The sequence below is a fragment of the Mytilus galloprovincialis genome, chromosome 9, assembly GCF_965363235.1.
Source record: "Mytilus galloprovincialis chromosome 9, xbMytGall1.hap1.1, whole genome shotgun sequence".
NCBI lineage: Eukaryota > Metazoa > Mollusca > Bivalvia > Mytilida > Mytilidae > Mytilus > Mytilus galloprovincialis.
The window spans coordinates 38,582,204-38,607,813 of NC_134846.1; the positions used below are offsets into that span (position 1 = coordinate 38,582,204).

Below are 25,610 nucleotides of genomic sequence, written 5' to 3' on the forward strand. Positions count from 1 at the left end.
GGTTAAATAATTCGGGTAGATAACCGTCTAAAGTTAAGGCATCGGTGGTGTACCAATGGTCAATCCCGTTAATCTCTTATGGAGATATACATTAAAAGAAATGAAACAAAATTATGAAGTCGCATGAACTCCAAAAAGAAGCATGACGGAATGAGTCAACACTATTCGAATCTATGGTCTTTCAAAATATCACAATCGGTATAGTAACACATTGTACTCAAGGATCATGTCACGATTAAAATTTGTCAAAGAGATCCTGTGAATTGAGGCTGGGAATTCAAACTTTAATTAAAATCTGTTAAAACATTTATTTAATTACGACAAAAATCAGATAGTGTTCAGGAAGCGTCCCAATTTTATAATGAAAGATATCAGACAGTGACGAAACAGTGAAACGACGGAGACAGAAGATATCCGTTAGAAAACCGTTTCACGTGATAGTCATATAGATCATACCCGTTCCACAGGATATCGTCTACATAGCGTGTCTTAGCGCGTTCTGATTTCAAACGAAGCCATGATCGGCACATATAACTCATGTCAAAAGATTTAGTAGTGAATTAAATTTGAATTGCATTATTCAATTTTCATATTCTTGACAAAACATATATGTTCCCTGACTCGCTAGGAATTCCGAGATTTTTTTTATTTTTTAGAAGAAAAAAAACGTGAATACCGATTTTAATGCACATCACATCTCGTTATCCTTGGTTAATGACAACTAACAACATACATGATAGTATATATCATATATTGATGAACAGATGTGTTTAAACTTTGATTGATTTATATTGGACTAATTACTCCTATGGCTTTGATTATACTAAATTTTCGAAATTATCAGATCTTTTTTCCTTATTTTTTTCAAATGAATATTGCCAGAGTTTGGCGTTCGTTGGTTACCTTTTACAATTTTTTCATTGTAGTAGCACTTTGACGTTTATAAGTGGTTTTGGACTTTTGAAATTGAGCATGATAAGTTTATCAGGAAAATGTTCCGAATAATAAATCTATTAACAAGGAAAATAATAGTTTCCTTTTTGATATAAAAACTGTTAATAATACCTAATATATAAAAGATTAGATACTTAGATATTTAGAATATGATATCGCATAGTTTATTAGCTTTTTCAACTGACAACTGCGTAACCAAAAACTTTACGTTGTAAGAGTTATTTCCTAAACACTGTTTTTCTTGTGGCCACTACTCCTTCGCAACCGTAAAAGTTTACGACAAATTTCTTTTACCAAATTGTCGTTACATCTTCAGAATTAGGATTTTTATTAGGAGAGTGATTTCCCCTTATGCATTTCATATAAGTAATATTCATTTCTAACTGGTAAACCATAAGTTAAAGAGACATAGGGTCTTTTGGTTTAAGGTCCTTGGTTTAAAAAAATGAAAATTAGGTCAAGGTCAAAGGTCAAGGTCATATTCTAAATTTTGATTTTGGCTAATTTTCCCTTGTTTTCAAAAACTTTTAAAGACATCGACAAATTATTTTTACTAAATTGTTAGTTGCGACATGTCGTAAAACTTAAGTTTAGATTGCAAGGGTACCTTGACCATAAATTAGAGTTTTCTCCCCTTTAATATTTAAAATAATGCGTAAAATGATATAACTTATTATCGTTTCATATTATGGACCTAGGGTCTTTTGATTTGAGGTCTTTGGTTGATGACCTTGAAATTGAGGTCAAGGTCATAGGCAAATTGGACGTTCTAGATTTTTACCTTTGCTTTAAATTCATATTTATGCATCATAAAGCCATAGGAATTGACATTCAAACTGAATTTCAAAGTTTTCATATCAAAATATATTGTTATTTGTGGAAAGACCTTCAATTGTTCTCTGAACAATTGGTTTTTATTTTTTTTATTTATTTTTTCTTCTGCCAAATTTTTTTTCTTGCGTAGTATTGATGTTTCAAAAGATGTCGCTTACATATTTGGAATATGATATCGTATAGTTTATATGCTTTAAAAATTTACAACCGCGTAACAAAATACTTTACGTGGTAAGAGTTATCTCCCCAAACACTGTTTTTCATGTGGCCACTACTCCTTCGCAACTGCGAAAGATTACGACAAATTTATTTTACCAAATTGCTCGTTACATCTTCAGGATTAGGATATTTATTTGGACAGAAGCTTTACGGAGACTCAATATGAGAGTTATTCCCCCTTTTCCATTGAATTAAGTGATATGCATTTCTAAATGGTAAACCATAAGTGATAGAGACCTAGGGTCTTTAGATTTGAGGTCTTTTGTCCAAAAAAATAAAAGTAGGTCAAGGTCAATGGTCAAGGTCATATTCTTAATTTTGATTTTGGCTTATTTTCATTCATTTTCAAAAACCCTATAAGATATCGACAAATTATTTTCACTAAATTGTTAGTTGGGACACGTCTTAACACTTGAATTTTGATTGCGAGGATACCTTGGCAGTAAATGATTGTTTTCCCCCTCTTATATTTAGAATAATGAGTAAAGTGATATAACTCATTATCCATACATATTACAGACCTAGGGTCTTTTGGTTTGAGGTCCTTGGTATATGACCCTGAAATTGAGGTCAAGGTCAAAAGCAAATTCGACGTTCTAGATTTTGACCTTTGCTCTAAATTCATATTTATAGATCATAAAGCCATAGACATTGACATTTAAACTGAATTTCAATGTTTTCATATCAAAATATATTGTTAGTGGTGGAAAGACCTTCAATTGTTCTCTGAACAATTGGTTTATAATTTCACTTATTTTGTTTGGAATGAGAATATTTCAGTCAAATATTTTTATCAATGCTATCTCTGAATTCTCGATCTAAAACAAAAATAGTTTTGAAGATCACTAATTGTTTTTTTTTTTTTTTATTATTTTGATCAGCTAGAATCCATTGTTACAAAAATATTTGTTTCCTCCATGGAAAAAGATTTACTGTATGAAGACGTCAGCTCAAATGCTTTTGGTGCAATTTGGTTATAGATCAATGCAAACATTTGCAACAGTAAAGGGTTTTTTTTCTTAAGGAACTTATTTTTCAAAAACATTGTAAAGTAAAATATAACATGATGTCAATTATGATGTCAATCAAGTTATTGACAACGAGTGTTATCAGTTTGTCAATATATTTGTCTATTTAATATCCTCCAGTCAGTATTTATTTGTAAAGAGTTGCTTATTGAACCAGCTGGCAGAAAGTGTGTAGCCATAAACAGTTCTTAATATAAAATGTATATCCTAAGTGATAATATGTTTCTTGTGTTACATAAATGAACGACAACACCAAACTGAATGTATTTAATACGATGTTATGTATTTATCACCTAATGAAATGAAAATTAATTTTAAAATAGTTTTTTAACTGCGTCTTTATACACACATCTGTAATAATTTAATTATTTTAGGAGGTTTTATTTTAACAACTTTATATTTGTTTAGTCGTTTTTCAAATGAATTATAGAATTGAGAATGGAAATGGGGAATGTGCCAAAGAGACAACAACCCAACCATAGAAAAAAAAACAACAGCAGAAGGTCACCAACAGGTCTTTAATGTAGCGAAATATTCCCGCACCCGGAGGCGTCCTTCAGCTGGCCCTAAACAAATATATACTAGTTCAGTGATAATGAACGCCATACTAATTTCCAAATTGTACACAAGAAACTAAAATTAAAATAATACAAAACTAACAAAGGCCAGAGGCTCCTGACTTGGGACAGGCGCAAAAATGCGGCGGGGTTAAACATGTTTGTGAGATCTCAACCCTCCCCTATACCTCTAGCCAATGTAGAAAAGTAAACGCATAACAATACGCAAATTAAAATTCAGTTCAAGAGAAGTCCGAGTCTGATGTCAGAAGATGTAACCAAAGAAAATAAACAAAATGAATATGAATGGTCATTTACCAATTCTAATTACTTTTACAATTAACGGATTATAATGAAATGAAGTACTTAACTGATAACCTCGACACATCCGAGCTATTGCATTTTTTCATACATAAACATGTAACATTTCCTTTTGACTTCTATAGTTCTTCTCACAATAAACTGTCTTTGGTAATACTTTTCGAAGGTTTGTGTCCTCAGTGCTCTTCAACTTCGATCTTCATTTGTATTGTTTTACCTTTTTATTCGGGCATCGCTGATAATGTTACAGATTGTAAGTCTGGTATCTATTTTAAGTATCTGGTGGACAATTGTCTCAATGACAATTATACCATTCTTATAAATTTACAATTATTCACACCCACTTGTATAATGATTACTGGTGAATGTTTTCTTCTGGATGGTATCACCAGCTTAGAAGTCAACAGTTTTGTGTTGGCAAAAATGATCATTAAGATGGTCATGATTTGAATTAACTTTTACGAAACAACTCTGAATTGCTTATGGCAAAGCCTTTTTTAATTTTGTAATTTTTTTCCTCGATTCTCTTCGGCTTCGTTCTTTAATTGACCTTTTTATCTTTTTTTTTTTATCGAGGCGTCATTTGTAGACGAGTCGTGTGTCTGGCTTATACAATTTTAAGCATGATATCTATGATTAGTTAAGTTACATTATATCATAAAAACAACCGATAATTTTCTTATATGAAATAAAGGTTCAAAGCAATCAGAAAATAGAAAAATAACAGGGCGATTCACAAGTAAACCCTTCAATTAGAGTTATTTTATTTCTTTTAATTACTTAAAGCGAAATTAGTTAACCAGTGTACCAAAACTTGTAATTCTATTTGAAGCATACGAAAGAGGGTATTAGACTAATAAACGATTGTCTATTTGACTCTCACACTTTTTAATGTTTGATTCGTGATGATTGCAGATGTGTCTTTCGAAGACGAATCGTGAATACGGTTTACCAAAGTCTCAGATAAGTTTCTATGAAATGCTAACATAGCAGATGCTACGTATTAGGTTTCAACGCCATGAAAAAATTAGACTCTTTCATAATTTTATATTAGTTGATAAAACGACATAAGTGTTAATTAACATACCATCAACTATTCTGATGGTTTAATATCTAACACAGATGCGGACAAAATTGCCCGCCTTCGATTTTATTTTCGAAAAATGTCAATAGTAATACATGTAATAGTTTAATTTGAAAAGTTATAACACATAAAAATAACATCATCTTAACACTCAAAAGTTTCAATTAACGTGTTTAGCTATATTAGCATGCTGCGTATTTATACAAGCATACCATTCATCCGAGGGTCGTCTTTATCATGAGTAGTTTGAAAGGAACACTACATCATACAGAATAAAACATACTTTTGCTTCGTACGCAAATATAAATGAGATTAATATATATTTGCTCGACAAACCTGAAACTGTATACGACATTTAAAATCGAGCAAAATTCACCGAGAACAGCTACTAAAGATGGCATCTCCAAACGTAATTAAAAATTGTACCTTTCACACTTAAAAGTACTGTGAATAATATACTCAGTAACAATATAAAGAAAGAATGTAGTTTATTCAAGTTTATCGATCCAACTTTTCGTTTTTTAAATTAAAATCATTACTTGTATTTCATGAACTTTTCAACTAGATTAAGGTATATTTATATAAGGTTATTTAAGAAAACGGACTAGGAGTTCTTGAACAGTTCTCCGAGTACATTAACTCGCCTCTTGTAGTATGAATCAAGGCCCGTATGCATAAAGCTACTTAAGTTAAGATTTTCCTTAGTAAACACTTAAGTTAAGGAAACTCCGCCCTTTTTATCTAAGTGGTATGCATAAAAAATATTAAACTAAGTATTTCCTAAGTAAAATCTTAGTTGTTTTAAGTCAGGCCCACAAAACTGAAGTGGTATGCATAAAACTCCTTATACTAAGGAAACGCCTAAAATAACACTTAAGTCTAAGGTACCTATAGAGCTTCCTTAAATTTTCAAACATAGTTTAAAATCAATCGAAAGTATGCGTTTTTTTGCAGAACATTCATAGGTTACCTACAGTTAAGTTTATTAATAACTATATCAGTAATAAAATACTAATTATTCGTTTATTTATTGCTAAATATTAACGATCATCGTAATTTTCTTCAAATCACGTATAATCAACAAATAAAGAGACAACAGTGGGTAGTTATATACTATTTCCTATATCTCGTGTGTAAACCGAAAAGTACTCAGTTTTTATACTCATGTTAGTCATGGTTCTATTTTTCTTTTGTTTACTCTGTACGTGCACGTTTTTTAGGTTTTAAAAATACATCGCGCGTGTATCATTTGTAACTGTAAGTTCAAACAGAATTAAGGAATGAAGAGAGGGCACGCAAAAAAACATATTTTTATATCATGTGTGTGTGGGGTTTTTGTTGGGGGGGGGGATCATTTGAATTTTCAATTTAGTTTTATTTTAAAGATGTAGGGCATACCCTAAACATTTTTCACTTACAGGGACGAAATCGAAAAGTTTTAAGACCTACCAAGTGGTGGATTTCTTTCATACAAAGGGGAGAGGTGGACATGGACCTCCATTTTGTTGAAACAATAGGTTGATTGTTTATGGAATCACTGTTACGGAAGTCAAAAGTCCCCACTGCTACACCTCATGGAATTCGAAGTTTATATAAGATCATATAAGATATTTATGATACCTTACTCGTATCAATTTTTTTTTTTATATTTCATTATATATTCAATGAGATATATTGCGGTTTCGAAAATATTACTGAGTACGTTAAGATGTTAAAAATATACTTACTGTAATAATTTGTGTCAGTAAAGATTGTAGGACTTTTGAAAAATGTCCTTGTTTGTATATGGATTCCTTGAAAAAATTTCTACACCCCTCTTTTTTTGTTGTAAAGGGGAAGTGATAAAAATGTGAATTTCTCATAGATTTTTTCAAACCATAAGCAAATGTAAACAAGGGGTCTGGAAAGGGAGATGTCGGCGCATAATAAGCTGAACTATAATTAGTGAACATTTTATTGAAAAAAATGTTTTGTAAAATGATTTGCTTACAATGTTACCCTTAGTCTTGTGCTACGACACTGAAACCTTGATCATGTTTTGTTAGAGTTTAAAACATATTGTTGTATCCAAAAAATATTACACCCATTAAAAGATGATTAAAGATTTTTCATTTGGGTTACTGAAATATTTTTCTTCCAATGCTCATCCGTAAAAACATCAACCTTGAAAAGCGTTGTCTTATATGCGCCTATTGTTCATCATTTATACTATGTTTATACGTTCTTTTGAATTGTTTTACATACCAATATCAATTTAACCCCAGCTCTTTAAAATAAAAGCTTGCATTGATCAATGAATTTAAATAATCATAAGAAACTTTTACACGGATGAGTACATGTGATGAGCTATAGTGTGTGATAACATTGTGTGAGGGAATTCGACGTTTGATGTACCACTGTTCACTCCAGTGCAATTTATGACAATACCACTGCATCAATCAGAATTATTTTTTTTTGCAGTGTTTTAAGAAATGATTTTGCTTTGTTGTCGCGTATTATTTGTGAAACATTCAATGTTTTAAAAAGGCGAATTTTCTTTATAAAGTCAATGATTATGTTGACTTTTGAAGGCCAAACTTTCTACAGCCTTAAATACGCTAATGAAAGATCCAAAAACTATACCAATACATAACGACATGATTATGAAATTTATAACAAATCTATTGGTTAACAAATTTTTACTCGTTATTGCAAAATAATGAACTTAATATATCTGACATTTTCTCCCTACCCAGTTTACCCCTATACATTTTTATGATGTGAACTGGTCATTGTTATTGAATCGTAGGCAATTTGATTGGATTAAGTTGTTATTAGTTTACCTTCAAACTTGTTTATGCTTTTCATACATGACTATTGATTAATTAGAACGTGCATGAATGTGACCGGTAACTAAAATGACCTTCAAACTGGACACTGGACGAGTCAATATTATGTTTTATCAATGAAAGTTAAGGTATGAAAGGTAAGAATTGCCACTTATTCGATTTTCACAAAATTTTCGGAATATACAGTTGGAAAGGTTATTTTTTAAAAGCCTATTGTGCAGAGTAAAGAGAAAGTTTACAAATAATACGTTTTGTTCCATTAAACAAGTCATTTTCGTAAGAGAAATACCGAAATATATTTTACGCACGACTACGGCAGGTAAAATTATTATTTATCATAATAAAAAAAGCATTTTTCAGTCTCATTGGAATATGTTGATTACAATTAATCCCAAACTTAAGAAGTAAGTAACTAAAGTCAAAATATGTCCGATCTGCCTATTTCTGCACATCAAAAGTCAATACGATCGTTTTAAAGTCAATTTCGTCTACCTCACAAAATCTTGTTAGGCACTATAGTATCATACGGTAATTAGAGAAAGGTTCCGATTTAAGTATTCCTTAGTTTTAGTGAAGACTTAAGTAAGTTTATGCATACCGCTTAAAAATTTTACTTAACTAAGGAAATTCTTAGTGAAATCTAAGTATAAAGGAATACTGAAGTTAAGATGTTTTATGCATAAGGCCCCAAGGTTTGAATAGCCACTGCAATCTCTGATTTGAAAACTTTAGTGATTTTGATATTTGGACAATACAAATTTGATGAAGTTACCTAGCGTTTTACGAAGAGTTGAAATGCTAGTACATGTCTTAAACAAGACTGTCACACTTGATTCATCTTATGGCTTGTAAATATTTTAAAAGATGTGAAAATGTTTTGTCGTGAGAAATATTTATATATCGGTATCAAATCGTGAATATCGAAAATTTGTGTTAACGCATGCGGAAAAATACCTCGAGGACATTTTACGTTTTGCACGGACAATGAAGAAAATTTGTCTGTAGAGTTATAAAGATGCTCTGCTATATGAATATCGAAGAAATTTATAACAACAAACGAGCTTTATTCCATTGATAACAAATGATTGTATCACTACAAAATAATAATTATTACGGTAAGGTTGTAATCCCTGCCATTTATTCATCATCCACGCACGAATTTGTTTCAGAACAAAATTATATCTATGTACCTTTACCTAATTTTCAGGTATAGAGATACGATTTTTTTTCTGAAACAAGTGCTTGTGACCATCCACCAGAACGTCCGGTCAACCGATGTTCAGTATTTCAGTATTTTGATTAGAATATAAGGTCACTTGTCTGATAAAACTCAAGGCCTTTAATGATCATTGTGACACTAGAATAAATATAAGAAAAGTATTAATTCTATTCTGTCATTAATCGCTTGTGGAATCACCTTTCTTTAGAATGTATGTCTTCTTTATGATGTATTACTAGAGACGTCGTCTGATCAAGGTCATTGCATTATTTCAGCAGGTGCAGTTAAGTTGTTTTTGTTTATTTAGTTTTTTAAGAAAAAATACAATACATTGACATTTGTATAATTATTAAGTTTTACTTTAAAAAAATCTACTTGGATTAATTATGAAAGGTTTTTTTTATTCTAAAAGTGCGATTATTGTCCTGCTTTGGTAGGCCTTATGGAGGGTTTTCATATTGTATTTAGACTTTATTTGTTCTTTAACAAAACAAATCAAGTTAATATGTATGTCGTGATCAGGTTTATTCCCATCCAAATAAAGATTAGGAACAATATCCGAGTTACATATACGTCATTAATAATTTTTATACCAAATCCAAAGGGAAAGATTCACCATTTGTCAATTTGAGTATGTTTCGGATAAGTGGTTGATTTAAAAATGATTAAACGACTTTTGCACAATATTTGAGCTTTGAGTTTTTTCAGTAGTTTAACTTTCTATTGGGCATCGCTCCTTAGGCTTCACTATCTCTATCTATTAAATGCGTGGATTAAATTTAATAGATAGATCTTTCATTCATATATATCCTAGTAAGTAACTAATGCAGACTAACAATTATTAAGTCACGATGCATGTCTCAAGTATTATATAAATAGAAATTGGTATTCATATTTTTTTTTTATTTGTATGTACAGATTTCCTTTTCTTTAGAATATATACATTTACGGCTATCGAATACATTAAAATTACAGACACGGAAACTAGAACAAAGAGTCGATTTTGTTTAAGCCCATTATGCGCAAACTGCTGAAAGAAACCTTAATTTCTTAGTTTGTTTTGTATAAATCAACGATTCATTTTAAAAGAAAAATATACAATTAACCTTGGCAGTACCGATGCACTGACTACTGAGCTGAAAATACCATCGATGACTGTATTCTACCTAGAGCTGTATAGACCTAGTGCTAGCAGACGTAAATAACTCTTTATAAACTTCGTGCGTTCAAAGCGCTTTTCTGGCTTTACTTGTATAGTCTTTAGTATCATTTTATCATTTTAAGGTGATACATAAAACTACAGGGAGATAACTCAGTAAAATCAGCTGAACATTTTAATCACGTACTATTGTTAAGAAAATATGAAGCTTCTCAATGATCAAAATAAGGGTTCGTCAAACTGCTATATAACCAACCATTTTTTTTCTGATAATGTGCCCGGTTCAAGTAAATTGATATTTTTGTCAAAGGGTCAAAGTAAATATTTTGCAAAATTTTTATGAAAATCAAATGAGCCAAATTAATTTTAGTCAAGGTATTAGGTACCATCTTAACCTATCCATCATTAGTTTGTAAGAACGATGTAATATGTCCTTTGTCTGATCACATTACTTGTTATCCGAAACATTGAGAATGTTGGTCTATACCATGTGTTTGACAATATCAACAAACTATCGTTACATATAACATGTCGGTTTTGTGAGTGAAAAAAAAACTTTTTTAGTCTACTCCCAAAATGAAAGTTTTCAGATGTTCTATTGTTGTATTTGAAAGAATGGTCATGATGATACCAGTATTTTGTGTGTCAATTTTAATGTTGTTATTTTGATTGACCTGTACATGTACATGTATGATATACACAGGTAAACAAAATATCTACGATGAAGCTATGAAACTGTCACAATATCACGTTTTCATACAATGTGTACATGTGTCTATAAGTATAAACTGAGCAAAACCTCTAAACCATTGTTTGTTTTGATTTTCGCACGTTTTTAGCCTTTTCAATAACATTTGTTATTTAATTGGGTATTTTGTTGATTTTCCCTAAATTCTAAAAATTCCATGGAGGCTATCCTTTTATGTGAAAAAAAACCCTGACTTTATTTAGGTGGTTTGATGCTAGCTTTAATTTAACTGTTGACATTTTCATAGCATTTTGTATATAAGAAGTACACCACTAATTAATGGCCCCATTGCTTTCTGTGTTAAATTCCTCAATTTCGAGTGGTCACAGCTCTTTTATCTTAAGTTCAAATAAAGTGACAATCATTGCATGTCAAAGCAACACCTTCTGGTGTCCTGTACTGAAAAAATCAACATACCTTACTTGGCATATAAGAAAGAACTGGTTCCCGGAACTTCGGATGTACCAAAACAGGTACTTCCGATCTGACAAAAAGGCAAAATGTACCCTCCTTTTTAAATTTCATGCCATTTTTTTATTATTCAAATTTATCAGTCAAAAATTATTCTACAATGATCACCAGTCATGCAGCTTTCATTTGATACCAAAATTAATAAAATACTCTAAATATTTTGAAAGTTATGTCCATGCGTAGGAACTATTTTGTGTTAAATATGTACTACTTTCTGGTATGTGCTTTCTGGCCGGGCCCGAATTAGTGGTGTTACACCTATAGGGTTATGATCCATGGCCGCAACTGGAACGCTTTATCATATTTGAATCATTCTAAACTTCTCTAGAATTACGTTGGATCATCTTGAACTTCTCTAGAATTAGGTTGAATCATCCTAAACTTCTCCAGAATTAAGTTGGATCATTCGGAACTTCTCTAGAATTAAGTTGGATCATTCTGAACTTCTCTAGGATTAAGTCTTTTGTATTACTGATCTGTGTACTACGATCGAGGTTATTTGTTTTAATTGGGGAATGTTGTTAAAATGCTAAAATTATATAAAGTCTCAGATTTTAAGTGTTAAAATTGAAATGCATCGAGTCATGCAGAGTTTATCATTGTCACACAGCTGCATTTGTCAATTCCAATTAAACTATTTCCTAATGCTGGCAGTAGACAGACATTATCCTTGATATTAAGAATATTAACATATTGAATAGACAAAAGATATTGTGTATTCCGAGACTATTTTTTTATATCGGTCATAAAAACTAATGCTTGCTTTATTATGAAGAAAATGTAAGATCTTAGTACTACATTGCATCAAGAATATCTAGACTTACTAAATAGTAATTAATCTTTCCGTGGTGAGGTTAAGTAATTACCATTAATTTTGGCATAATTCAATCTTTTAAACGCGATTTATGTCAAAACGTCTGTCTCTTGTTAATTCTAAATGATATTTCTTCTTGAAAAATGAGTACTTATGGGAAAGGCTGACGACCTGTTGAACAAATAATTTGCATTAGAGATAAGATTTTGCTTGAATGCAAATCACAAAATATTATACAGGCATTATATTCTGAATGTAAATTGTTCTTGGTATATTATGTAAAGTGTACACAACTACGATGTTTGGTGTGATCCATCGGGCCTTATTGTAATTTTTTTTCTATCGATAAGAGTATTTTTTCTTTTTATTTTGAATTCTCCTCGGAAACAACTTATCCAATGTGAACCAAGTTCTGGTTATATGATATGAGAATAGATATTGTGTTTTTTTCCTGTTATTCAACCAATATAACAACAGTGTTTAATAGATATAAGAAGATGTGGTATGAGTGCCAATGAGACAACTCTCCATCCAAATAACATTTTATAAAAATAAACAATTATAGGTCAAGGTACGGCCTTCAACACAGAGCCTTGGCTCACACCGAACAACAAGCTATAAAGGCCCCAAAATTACTAGTGTATTACCCTTAAAACGGGAAAAGCAACCGTCTAATATATAATAAAAAAAAAAAACGAGAAACGAGAAACACGTATAAAGTACATAAACAAACGACAACTTCTGTACATAAAGCTTGTACTATATAAATTGAATTGTAAGTTTCAGCACTTTTTTCTCTTGCTAAACAATTATGTTATACAGTGGCGGATCCAGGGTGTTCTGGGGGTTGGATAGATTTTGACCTAATGAACAATTTTATCAAAGCAATTTTTTTCTAAACAATGCTAAATGCTTTGATTTCAGAGATATGAGTCAAAAACTGCATTTTACCCTATGCACAATTTTCATAAATTTTGTAAATGTTTGTATATTTTTACAAAATATTTTCCACTGTCACTTCTGGGCCAATTTCATTATAGATAGAGATAATTGTAAGCAGCAAGATTGTTCAGTAAAGTAAGATCTACAAACACATCACCAACACCAAAACACAATTTTATCATGAATCAATCTGTGCACCTATTTTGACAGTTTTTTTCAGCTACTTTTAAATATGATCTAGACATAAGTTTCCATTATTAAGGTATTTTGTAGATGTGTCCTTATTTACTATATAGTAACACAATTAAATTTAAATCCATATTGAATGATAAAAAAATGAGTTTTAAAAAACCTCGAAACGATCCTCAATTTATGAGAAATGTTAATTTTTTAAAAAATGCATGACTTGTTGTGGACGTTGAATGAAGTGAGTATGTTCACAATCTGGTATACTGTGAACTGTTTGTGTGTATTTATTTAAATATGTTTACATTAGTTGAAAGAAGTGCATAATGTCATATAAAAAGATACAATTTGTTCGCTCGAAAAAAATATTATAAGGAATCCTTTGCTTTTTTTTTTTTGCTGAATAAGTGCGATTTGAATACTCAGTGCAATTTTATTGTATAATGTAACGTTGTACAATCAATATACGTGTTAATTGTTGTCTCTGAAAATTACAAAAGTTTATTTAGTATAGACGAAATTTGTATTCCCAGTTGGTGCAACTAACTGAAATTATTCTTTGCAATTGAGTTTCATCTGCCTTAATTCCACACGGCGCGAACGTTTATAGATATTTGAAAAGTTATGCCTGTGTCCCAATTAAAAGAATATTTTTCTCGTTGAAAAAGAAATAGCTAAATCATTGCGCTCATGTATATTTGCACTATGGGTCCGTGTAAGGGATTTAAAGAAAAAGAATTGTTATTCTCGTCTGATTCTTTTATTTCTTGGAAATCTAACATCTCGATGAAATTCAAATTTGCGACGTGACTTGCATGACACATTTTACCAGTGTCAGCTATTACCAACATCTTTGCTTGCAAACATAACCTAAACATTTCACTTTCTGTATCGCATCTACACTACAATAAGATTATTTTACGGAACATTACTGAAAGGTCGTTCATGTTTCATTCAACAATGAACACCCCATCAGAAAAACTATGATCCCGTAGTACTTTATATCTACTATTATTCATAAAACCTATTTAAAGTGCCCCTTTATATCCGGGCTTGTGGTTTTTCTAGATAATCTTTTTAGTCTATTATAATACTTTACTTAGTCACCTCTTGTGTATTTTTCATATTAACATTTTAATTTCAGGAAAAGAGAAAATATTTGATTTTAACACAGGTGTGCATGTTTTATGCATTGAACAGTAAAACCAACACATTATTTGCAAGGCTGATTTCCATTTTATTTTACTCTCTGTTCTGTTATAAATTTTATTTGATGAAACTTAGTCTTAACTTCAAAATACTTTAATATTTTGAATTGATATACGCTCTAAATGTAGGTGTCACTGAAAAGTCACAATGTTTGTTTAGAAGACGACATTCTTATTCCCGATTGATGTAATACTATAAATTCTGACTTATTTTCTCTAGACGTTGAAAAGAAATGTCAGTATCTTATTAACATCATAGACTATATGTTTTAGGTCCATGGCGAATAGTTGTCTAATTGACAATCATTTCACATTTCCTGTCAATATTTTTCTGTAGACTATGCAATATGAGAACAAAAATGACATCAGTATAGTTAAAACGATCACGAAAAGTTGTGCCAAATACGACTAATTCAACCTTTACATAGGGGTAAATAAGCCTGAGTATTTTGTTTAATACTTAATTGGTTTACTGATAGCACGTTGTGTATGTTCTGCCAAATTATTGCAATGGAATTAGAATTGAATGAATTCGTTCGATCAGATTACTTCGATGCACAAAATGTAACAATATTTTGATATTAAATGTCATCATTAAAATGTTCTTGGTTTGTACTTAAAATGTAAAATTACAAAAATACTGAACTGAAAATTCAAAAAGGACAGTCCGTAATCAAATGGCAAAATCAAAATCTCAAACACATCAAACCAATGGATAACAACACTCATATTCCTGACTTAGTACAGGCATTTTCATATGTTGAAAATGGTGCCTTAAACCTGATTTTATAGCTAGCTACACCTCTCATTTGTATGACAGTCGCATCAATTTATCAATAGATAATTTTCTAGTGCAATGTAAATTATTTCTGATTTCACTTTAAAGGGTTATGATTGCACTATTCCTGATTCCTTTTTCATCATCCTTTTGTTTTTCATTTAAAAATGTTTCATATGGACTACTGATAGTGTTTTTTATAATGTTTTTAGAGCATTGAAAAATCTACAGAAAGGCAATCCGTTTAAAGGCAAAGATACTGTATACTTTACAACTGCTGACAAAGAAGGGAATGCTTGTTCATTTATTAACAGCAATTTTATGGGATTTGGAACAGGAATTGTACCTGAAGGTTGTGGGTTTACACTGCAGGTGAAGTTTAGTTTTTAACTTTTTGTCCTTAAAATTCACAGGAGCTAACAAATAAAGACTGGGCTCCCCTTGGCAGAATTAAACTTGGATGTAATCTATTTTTTTTGGGGGGGGGGGGGTAATTATTTGTCATATTGCTCCACAACTGTTTTGGTTCTTGTACATTCATGGCTTTCAAAAATTCGTCTTTTTGGCGTTCTTTAGGAAGGTAAATCCAGAAAGTCGGTTCGGACGAATGGACTTATAAAACATGTTGTTTTCATTATTATTATTTTTTCATAAGTCATATGAACAAGGTGAAGTTATGTTACAATGATCATGGCTACCGATAGGATAGCGAACCCTTGTTTTAGAAGTTGAACAAAATATCTGTTATATTTACCACATTTACGGTTTACTACCTTGCTAAGTTTGAATTTAAGTGAAAATTGTATTATAAAGTGATATAAATGTATGGTTAAATTACTATTTTGAGAATATTCAATCCGATACTCAATGAAGATAAAAATGTTAAGCCTAAAGCACGTTGAAGAATCGATGAAATAAATTTTGGGTTGTATCAAGGAATTCATTTATTTCCCAGATTAAAAATATCGAAAGCTAAGTTCAAAATTCATACATGAAATGCTCTTGAAAATAACCAATAAACTGAATAGTTTTGGGAATGACTTTTGATACCATTGATATTATATCTTGGTTGGTGCAAGTAACTTGTACTTAACCAAAATGGATTAAAATTTCAAATGAGCTCTCCGAAAGTGAGAGAAAATTCGAATTGTTAAAAAAAGATTAAATCATGGTCACCTGTCAATATACTCTAAACAAAAAAAGAAAATACGATTTCAAGAAGGCATTGACAGAGGAATCTTGTATCCGTATACTTTCAATTTTGTAGACATTAGAAAAATCATACGATTGTAGGAAATATTTGGGTAACCCAGACCTTTTCCTTTAGATAAAAAACAAAACCAGCCTTTCCTTTCTATATTTAACTTACTCATATTTTCTTTTTATGTTTTAGAATCGAGGCTATGGGTTTAGTTTAAACAAAAATCATCCGAATGTATTAGCACCAAACAAAAGACCATTCCATACTATTATCCCTGCCATGGTAACGTATGATGATGGAGGTACACATATTTATTTTTTAAATGATTTTTTTTCTACACAAAAATTTACTTCATTTTTGATGATTTTGTATGAGTTATTGCTATCACTTGTCGCCTGTCATCTTATACATATATGCAATAGGGATATATGTGTGTAAAACAAATCAGTTCACATCAAACATTGAAAAAAGATACGGATTGTTTTTAACAATTATGTGTGATGATCCAAGTGCACTCAACCATTACCATTTTCACTGAATTTAGACATTTTGTAGTAATAAAAGATCTATAAAACAATTGTTCATCATGGTGCAGCTTCATTGTTGGCTTAATAAGATTTAGTTTCGTATCATTTATGAATGAACTGGTGCTCAACTTCGGAAGAACTATAAATTCATCTGTAAACTACATTGATGCATCGAAAACTTTATTATTTTGAACATTGTTAGGTATATAACTTCAAAGAGTTGTGCTCTGTAATCTTGTTTTTCAAAACTTTTAATAAAAAACTTATTTATATTTTATTGCTTAGGAGATTTTGCTATGAGTTATGGTGTAATGGGTGGATATATGCAACCACAAGGGCATGTTCAGGTACTTCTTAATATGGTAGAGTTTGGAATGGACCCACAAGCAGCTTTAGATCAGCCTAGAATACTAGTTGGTGGAGGATATGGGTAAGTTCACATCTTTTTAATTTACCAATAATACTTTAAATAAAAAGATGGATAATTATTTCACACAGTGGAAAATATATCATACTTGATCAGGGCGATAATTTATACAATTTTACTTTATATGCATTGAACTCTTCTTTTTACTTGTCCAAAGCTTCAATGCGTATTATTAACGTACACGTGCTTGGTCGCATAGTAATAGTCGACAGGAAGGCATGCGGACTTTAAATTTCTTAACAAAACTCGTATTGAGATTTTTGCGATTCATAGCATATATCATACAAACCAATATTTATTGTGATCAATTATTTAACCGTGTATCGTGAATTATAAACCAAGAACACTTATAAACGAATAATTTATTAATTCCTCAACACAACAACAGAAATAGAGGATTTTCTTTCTCTAGTTATTCAAAAGCTACGTTTATAGTTCAAGCATATGTTTTTTTTTTTATTTTAAATGTATCATCACGTAGAAACGGCGTACCTCGCTTATATTAGCCCAATACGGTCTGACAAATTTGAAAGTAATTTTTTAGGTTTGTTCTGATTCCGTCTGAAATCGTCGTAACAGATCTTAATCGCTTGCTAAAAAAATTATTTCTTGTTAATCTTGACATGCCTTTTCGGACTGAATTCCTGATGGGTCAATTGATCGGAACGGCGTCTGATTGTTTGAAAAAATCTTCTTTCTCGATGAGTAAATTCATTGAAATCAGACTTGATCAGACAAAAATTACCGTTTCATACTGAAATTTTGCTGCTATCGCTAGTTTTCATTCTGTAATCACGAAAAACTTATAGAACAACCAAATGCAAAACCTTAATATTTTAATAAATCATAATTCCGTATAAGAACAGAAAATACTGATGATAACATTTTTTAACTAGAAACGTTCATTCGAAAACACATATAATGTCAGATACAGTATGTCAATTGAACACAAAAAGAATTCTGTGAAATTAAGATCCATTTATATAGCTAGTTATGAAGGTGAGTTCTTTTATGACAGTCTGAGAAGGTATCATATGTAAATACAAAATAACTTGTAAAAGAGACTTGCAACATTAAAATGTTTTAATGTTTTAATGTTTTATTCTATAAATGTATGCGTTCAAAGATCTGTAACTCTATCTCCTAATAACAATAATAAAAAAAACTGATGCTATTTTTATTTTCAAAATACGAATTTACGTCTTCCATGGAATGCCGCAATTTTCAAATTATTCTTTATATAGTGTTTCACACTATTTTTACGAATATTTGCGATGACATTCTAACTCTTTACCATTTCTCCTTAAGATTGTCGGTTTTTTTGGATATTGATCAAATAATAACGAATTGTATGTAGTTTCATATCCATCATCTAACACCTTTGCAGGTTTGACAGCAATTCAATATCAGCGGAAGAGGGGATTTCTGAAGAAGTTATTAAAGAGCTACGTAGTTATGGACATACCATGACTGGTCCAGTTATAGGTTATGATCGAGCGTCCTTTGGCAGAGGTCAGGTTATAGCACGGGGTACTTTACCGAACTCTGACTCCCAAAGTAATGTGTATTGGGCTGGAACTGATCCAAGATGTGATGGAATTGCAATAGGATATTAAAGTTAAAAGGATTCTTTGTGTTTTGATATATTTAAATATTGCTTTCGTAAGATGATATGTTTATTAAAGATAATTAGATACGATATGATTGCGAATGCGTACGACCTTCAACAATGTGAAAAATCTATGACGTTTTCATTTTATATGCATTGAATATGTTTCAATTTAATTTTGTCAGACATGAACCAACGCAAATGCATCAACTAACTAAGTGGCTAAACTAATGAACGAGAATAATAAACAATTCACTCTTCTTATAATAGAGTCAAGAAGCTGAATAGTAGAAACATGCCAGTTACCATATTCTCTAAAAGTTTAAGTCGTGTTTTTTTTTAAATATGCATGACAAACCGTGATGTTTTATGTTCATTATTTACGAAGATAATTGCATATGAAGCTTTTTTTTAGCTGAAATTTTAAGAAATGCTAATATTCGCTGCATTCTGGTTAAAAAAAAATTTGAAAACAATCATGTAGATGTACAAATTTCATTGAAAATATAAAGATCTCTCAGGTCAAACATTTTCCCATAGTTCTTAGCATAATACAATTATTGAAAATGTACCTATTTTACAATTAATTTAAAAATTTAAAGGTAAATATTTTTATAAAGTTTGTTATCGGTGTAAAGGTTTTAACTATTTTTCATACACCTTCAAAAAAGTCTCTTGATATCCCACTGTGAATTTCAGAACCTAAAGAACTGTTTGCCAAATCTTTACTGATTTGCTGCTTAAGAAAGGTGAGAATGTGTTGCATTACAGGGTCCTTATATGAAAGGTGGTTTTGCGGGTTTAATCAATAATCAACATTGTTATAACTATCCCTTATTATGTCTTATTTGGATGAAAATTATCTCAGATCTTACTGTTAAGACATGTTTTTTTCTTGCCAAACCTTATTGTGTTAACACTTTTAAACTCCAATGATTTCAGCAATATAATTTGAAAACAAAATTTACTTATTAATTTACAACGTTAGAAAATACAAAAATAGAAGATGTGGTATGATTGCCAAGGAGACACTTCTCCACAAGAGACCAATCCACAAGAGACCAAATGATACAAAAATAAACAACTATCGGTCATCGTACGGCCTTCAACAATGAGCAAAGCCCACAACGCATAGTCTGCTATAAAAATCCTAAAAATGACAAATGTAGAACAATTCCAACCAGAGAAAATAACGGCCTAATTTAAGTAAAAAAACCAAAAAAAAAAACAAATATGTAACACATCAACAAACGACAACCGCTGAATTACAGGCTCCTGACTTGTATAGGCTGTTTGTTTTAAGTTTCAAACTATTTAAAACAATTTAGGGTTCAAAGTATGATTGTTTAGTCATAAACCAACTTCATAAACATAATTTAAGTCCAAACCAAATTATATAAATTGTCAAAGGTATGTTATTAAGCTACAATCGTCGTAGAGTCAGATTATGTAGGACTAAAGCAATGCATGTACTACAAGCTGCTTCTTTGAAGTCTGTTTTCTTTGTCCTTAAAATGAACACGGAAAATATACATATATTTTCATTTTTTTACAACATATTTTTATTGATTAAAAGTGCAGGTAATGTTTCATGTTATAATATAGTTTGCGATGTATTACTCATCATTCTTTGTATGAAATCACGATGGGTATGGTTGTCCTGCGAGAGAACGTTCTGTGCTGGTAATTTGGTCCTGTCAGGTGCTGGTGGGTCCTGATTCTGTGCTGGTGGGTTTGTTTACATTGTATCAGAACGGCAATAAAACGACTGTTTTGTTGCTTAATTTTTCTCTGATGCGTCATAAGTACCATGCAAAGTATATTACAATAATATTATATTGCAAAAGTCGTTAAACGGAATTGTCCTGACGCAGTGCTGGTGATAAGAAAAACGGTCCTGGTTCTGTGCTCCTATGTCCTGGTTCTGTGCCTTTATATTTTAGTTAAAAGTGGCATATATTCAAGATCATTGATGCTGTACTGTTATTCATTTTACTAATTAACTGTTGTCTGCTTTCTTGAAATTGACATTGTTGTGAATCTGTTTACTGTTATTATGAGAGAAAAAATACCCCTATTTTTTTTATTTATTTTTTTTAAATTAACTGTAATCTTATTTATTAGCCTGTTAATGGAACCGTTATTGCCCCCTTTTAAGATGAGAAAATATGTTTACGATTTTCGGGATTACGATCATTTTGCAAGATCACCAAAATACGTTGTAATTTATACAATACTTATATAAAGTAGATAATGTGGTATGTTTGTTGTCAATGGACAAATTCCCATAAGAAACCAAAGGAAGTATGTGTTAACAACCATACGTCACCCTCAACAATAACCCATAAAATAAAAATGTAAAAGGTTTTGCATAAAAATGGAGAGCAAAAATATAAAACAAAGGACTTTCTGAGCGTTTGAATCATATGTCTTTAGCAGCTTAAAACACATTTGTTTGTGAACAATTTAGTGCTGACTATAAGAATGACAATAGTATTGCGGGTTTGTTTGTTTGGGTTTTTTTTTTGGTTTTTTTTTGGGGGGGGGGATAAGTTATAACGAGGTTACAGTGAAAGTTTTAAGCTTGGAATAGTTTCCCGTAAGATTTAAAAGTTGTATTTTAAAAGAAAAATGTATCTTATAGCTATTAAGAATCACTTGCTGTGTACATCTGTAAGATTTTTTCAACATAATTTTTTTGTCTGAACGGTTATCAGGTATTTTTTTTTCGAAAGTTCGATAGAACACTAAAAAAAAAAATCACTATTTTATGAAAGGGCAGACTGGTTATCAACTCGAATCGCTATAAGATCATATATAAGCTCACCTGTGTCGAGTGGTCGTGTGAGGTTCATGTATTGTCTTGGCGTCCGCAATTACAAAAAGGTCTTTTCTGAAATTACTTGACCAAATGTTACCAAAGGATATTTCAAGAGTCAATCTAGGAAAAACAATACTCATCAACAAACATGACCACTGTCTGTTAAAATGTATTCGAGTTTTTAGTTACAGCCGATTCCATTGAGTATGTAGGCAAAGGTAGTATCTTTGGTTAGCTTGCTTGTTAGCTAAACCGTGAAGTCACTGTTAGGTAAGGTATACTACCCTCCTTTCGAAGTAGCCTGGTCCTACAGACAGAAAGATGTGTCATTTGTCGGACTAATCAACTCTTAAAGTAGGATAGTTTACATAACCTAACAATGACTTTTCTGTTCAGCAAGCAAGATAACCAAAGATATTCCCTTTGTCTACACACTCATTGAAATAGGCTTTAATATTGCAAAAGTTCAAGCAATTAGGGCAAAACTTACCGAGTAAAAAAAAATCAAAAGGCCAATGTCTATCTACCTTGCACATTTAAAAAAAAAATAAGGTCAGATAACGAAACTTGGTCCAGCAACATTTATAAGCAATTTAAGATTTTGACCCTCACAGTTTCCATTCACCACAAATATTCTCGTTACAACGAATCATTTTAAATACAAAAATACTAGTTGCAGCCTTTTGTTTATCTATTAATATATATATATATGTATACGGATAAAGTTATGAAAAGCAGCAGGGTCACCAGGGTGAGGAGTCCATGTCATCTGAAATAAATGCTAAGCATAGATCTAGAAAGCGACAGATAATCATCACATTAAAAAAACCCTCTTCTTTTCGACTTTTTTCGAACAAATTGACACATAAAATGAATTGTATAGTATTGTGGAATTTTTAACTTGTGTTCAATTCATTGGTTACACCTTTTACTAGGATAACAATCCTGTCAAGTATGAGCTGGGTAAAATATTTCAGAAAAGAAGATGGAAATGTGAAAGTTTCCGTGCGTCAGGTGCAACAGCATACGAACAGCTAACATGCCTCGTCAGGGTGGAAGCTAAAAAGTCCACGAAAATTTCATTTAAAACCTTTATTCTTTCCAACAAAGTTATTGAGATTTTGTTGAGGATTTAACCATCTACGACAACAAGATTTTTTTTTTTTGAATTTACAGCTCTTCTATAAATATATGCAAAGCAAACCATTGATCAAATTGCTTGCTATGATTGTTTGGATGTTTGTAAACGACAGGTAAGTAGTCTGTTTACTATATACTAGAATTTGTTTGGACAATAAACATTAACTTCAATTCCTGTCAGTTTGTATTTGTTCAATCAAATCCCAGTATGTATTGAAACTCCGGCCTACCTATTGTTTGAAAACATCCAAGCAAACATAGCAAGCAAGTCAATCAAAGTTTTTTTTGCATGCTTTTACAGAAGAGCTGTACTATATAATGCAAAGAAGCGTTTAAGTCTTTCGCCAAAAAATACTATCAATTTCTTTTTGTCCTATGTAAACTTCCGTACCATTTCCTTCCCTTCATGATCATTAAATTAAACTGTAAAATATTTCTTGGTACCTTCTTAATTCCTTTATAAGTCTTATGTAAACATAATTATGACAATAACTGTTGTGAGCACAAGATTCACTGCACTCTTTTAAAGTTCTGCTTCATCAAACATTAAAATGTAAACTTAAGTTTTGAGACTTTTTTAATCGACACGATTGGGATTTTTGTATATGAGAACATGGTTTATCTATTAGTTGAAAATGCGGTTTTGAACTAGCTTTCAGTACCTGCGAGCATTCGTTGTTCAATAATGTGTGTCTTTGTGTTATTATTTTATGTGATAAATTGTGTTGGTACACCAATGTAACAATGAAAGAGGAAATGAGGAGGGTTGGTTTGGTGGAAGTGGGGAGGGGTATGCGGAGCGCTAACAAACATGTCTATGCGGCATGGGCTTTGATCATTGTTGAAGCATCAATGTAAGGGGTATTTAATATCTTAATAAAACTATTCTTATTTTAGATACTATATATTGTTATCTGATATTGGACGAAAGATGTTGCCCTTTTATGTAATTATGTAATACAAGTTACGATCATTTGAAAACACATATTAAACAGCCAAATGGATGCACAAGAGCTAAAATAGGAGTCATAGATCCTATTGACAACAATTTTCTGCCCAATTTTATTGATTTTGTAACATTTGTTTCAAATATGACCAACTTCTTATCCAAAATCACCAGCACCGTATCAGGACCCACCAGCACAATGACAGGACCCACCAGCACAGTATCAGGACATGAATAAATTGAGAAAATGCTAAATTTTAATAAATTGCAATGTTTTTTCACAAAATAGTTTTGTCGTGTGGATTACGGTATAGAAAGCGGACTCTATGAGCATTTTTGTTTTATTTTTTCAGTTCTAGATTTTCTGAAAATGAGCATTTTTGTGTTACGCTTACTGAAACAGTTTAGAGGGTCAACTTTTTAATGGTTTACATATGAACCCATAAGAAACAAAATCTCAACTGTTTTCTTCCACTTTTTATGAGTGAAAACGTCAAAAATCATCATTTTCGTCTTTGTTTACATTTTTTCATTGATCACCAGCACCCGTCAGGACCGAATCACCAGCACAGAACGTTCTCTCGCAGGACAACCATACCCACCGTGGAAATGGTATATACGACCCATGTATGCAAGGATAAAAGATAAGCAAAAAATACTAAGAAAATGACAAATGATCAAATATTTAACAGTTTTCAAAACACAACATAGATACCTAAAGACTGAGCAACACGATCCCAATCTTAAACCGGTTTACATGTAAAGTGATCAGGGTGGTAAAGAATACAATTTCCTTAACCCGTATTGTAACCAATTGTGTGCTGCTTTTTGGTGTTTGTCTCTGTATGCCTATTTTCGCAGACTAGTTGATGTTAAGTTTATGGTTAGGTCTTTTTGATGTCCAATTTTTCATACCTGGTAGTAATAACTTTTATCGGAGAAGTACAGGCCAATAAGAATAATGAATGAATGCATTTCAAATCAAGTCTGGAAGGATTCATCTGAACTTTTGTGCATGTTCAGTTTACATCATTAAGTGTGTTTCTAATATACTTTAGGCAATTGACTAACTACATTTGTATGATATGATAATACAAACACGGTGGGTATGGTTGTCCTGCGAGAGAACGTTCTGTGCTGGTGATTCGGTCCTGACGGGTGCTGGTGATCAATGAAAAAATGTAAACAAAGACGAAAATGATGATTTTTGACGTTTTCTCTCATAAAAATGGAAGGAAACAGTTGAAATTTTTCAATTTTGTTTCTTATGGGTTCATAGGCAAACCATTAAAAAGTTGATCCTCTAAACTGTTTCAGTAAGCGTAACACAAAAGTGTTAATTTTCAGAAAATCTAGAACTGAAAAACTAAAACAAAAAAGCTCATGGAGTCCGCTTTCTATACCCAAATCCAAATGACAAAATTATTTTGTGAAAAAACAGTGCAATTTAGTAAAATTTTGCATTTTCTCAGTTTATTCGTGTCCTGATACTGTGCTGGTGGGTCCTGTAATTGTGCTGGTGGGTCCTGGTACGGTGCTGGTGATTTTGGGTAAAAGTTTGTCATATTTGAAACAAATGTTTCAAAATC

The 25,610-nt window shown here is 31.4% G+C and overlaps 1 protein-coding gene across 1 annotated transcript in view; it reads left to right on the plus strand.

Annotated features, from left to right (window-relative positions):
* The window catches only part of LOC143044963 (glutathione hydrolase-like YwrD proenzyme), a 41,669-nt gene extending 22,536 nt beyond the window's left edge, over nt 1-19,133 (plus strand). Inside the window, exons 8-11 of the mRNA XM_076217242.1 lie at nt 15,563-15,722; nt 16,744-16,852; nt 17,364-17,508; nt 18,893-19,133. Coding sequence (XP_076073357.1) covers nt 15,563-15,722; nt 16,744-16,852; nt 17,364-17,508; nt 18,893-19,121 — 643 coding nt within the window. The 3' untranslated portion in view covers nt 19,122-19,133. The remainder of the gene's footprint in view (nt 1-15,562; nt 15,723-16,743; nt 16,853-17,363; nt 17,509-18,892) is intronic.
* Nucleotides 19,134-25,610: the final 6,477 nt, after the last annotated feature.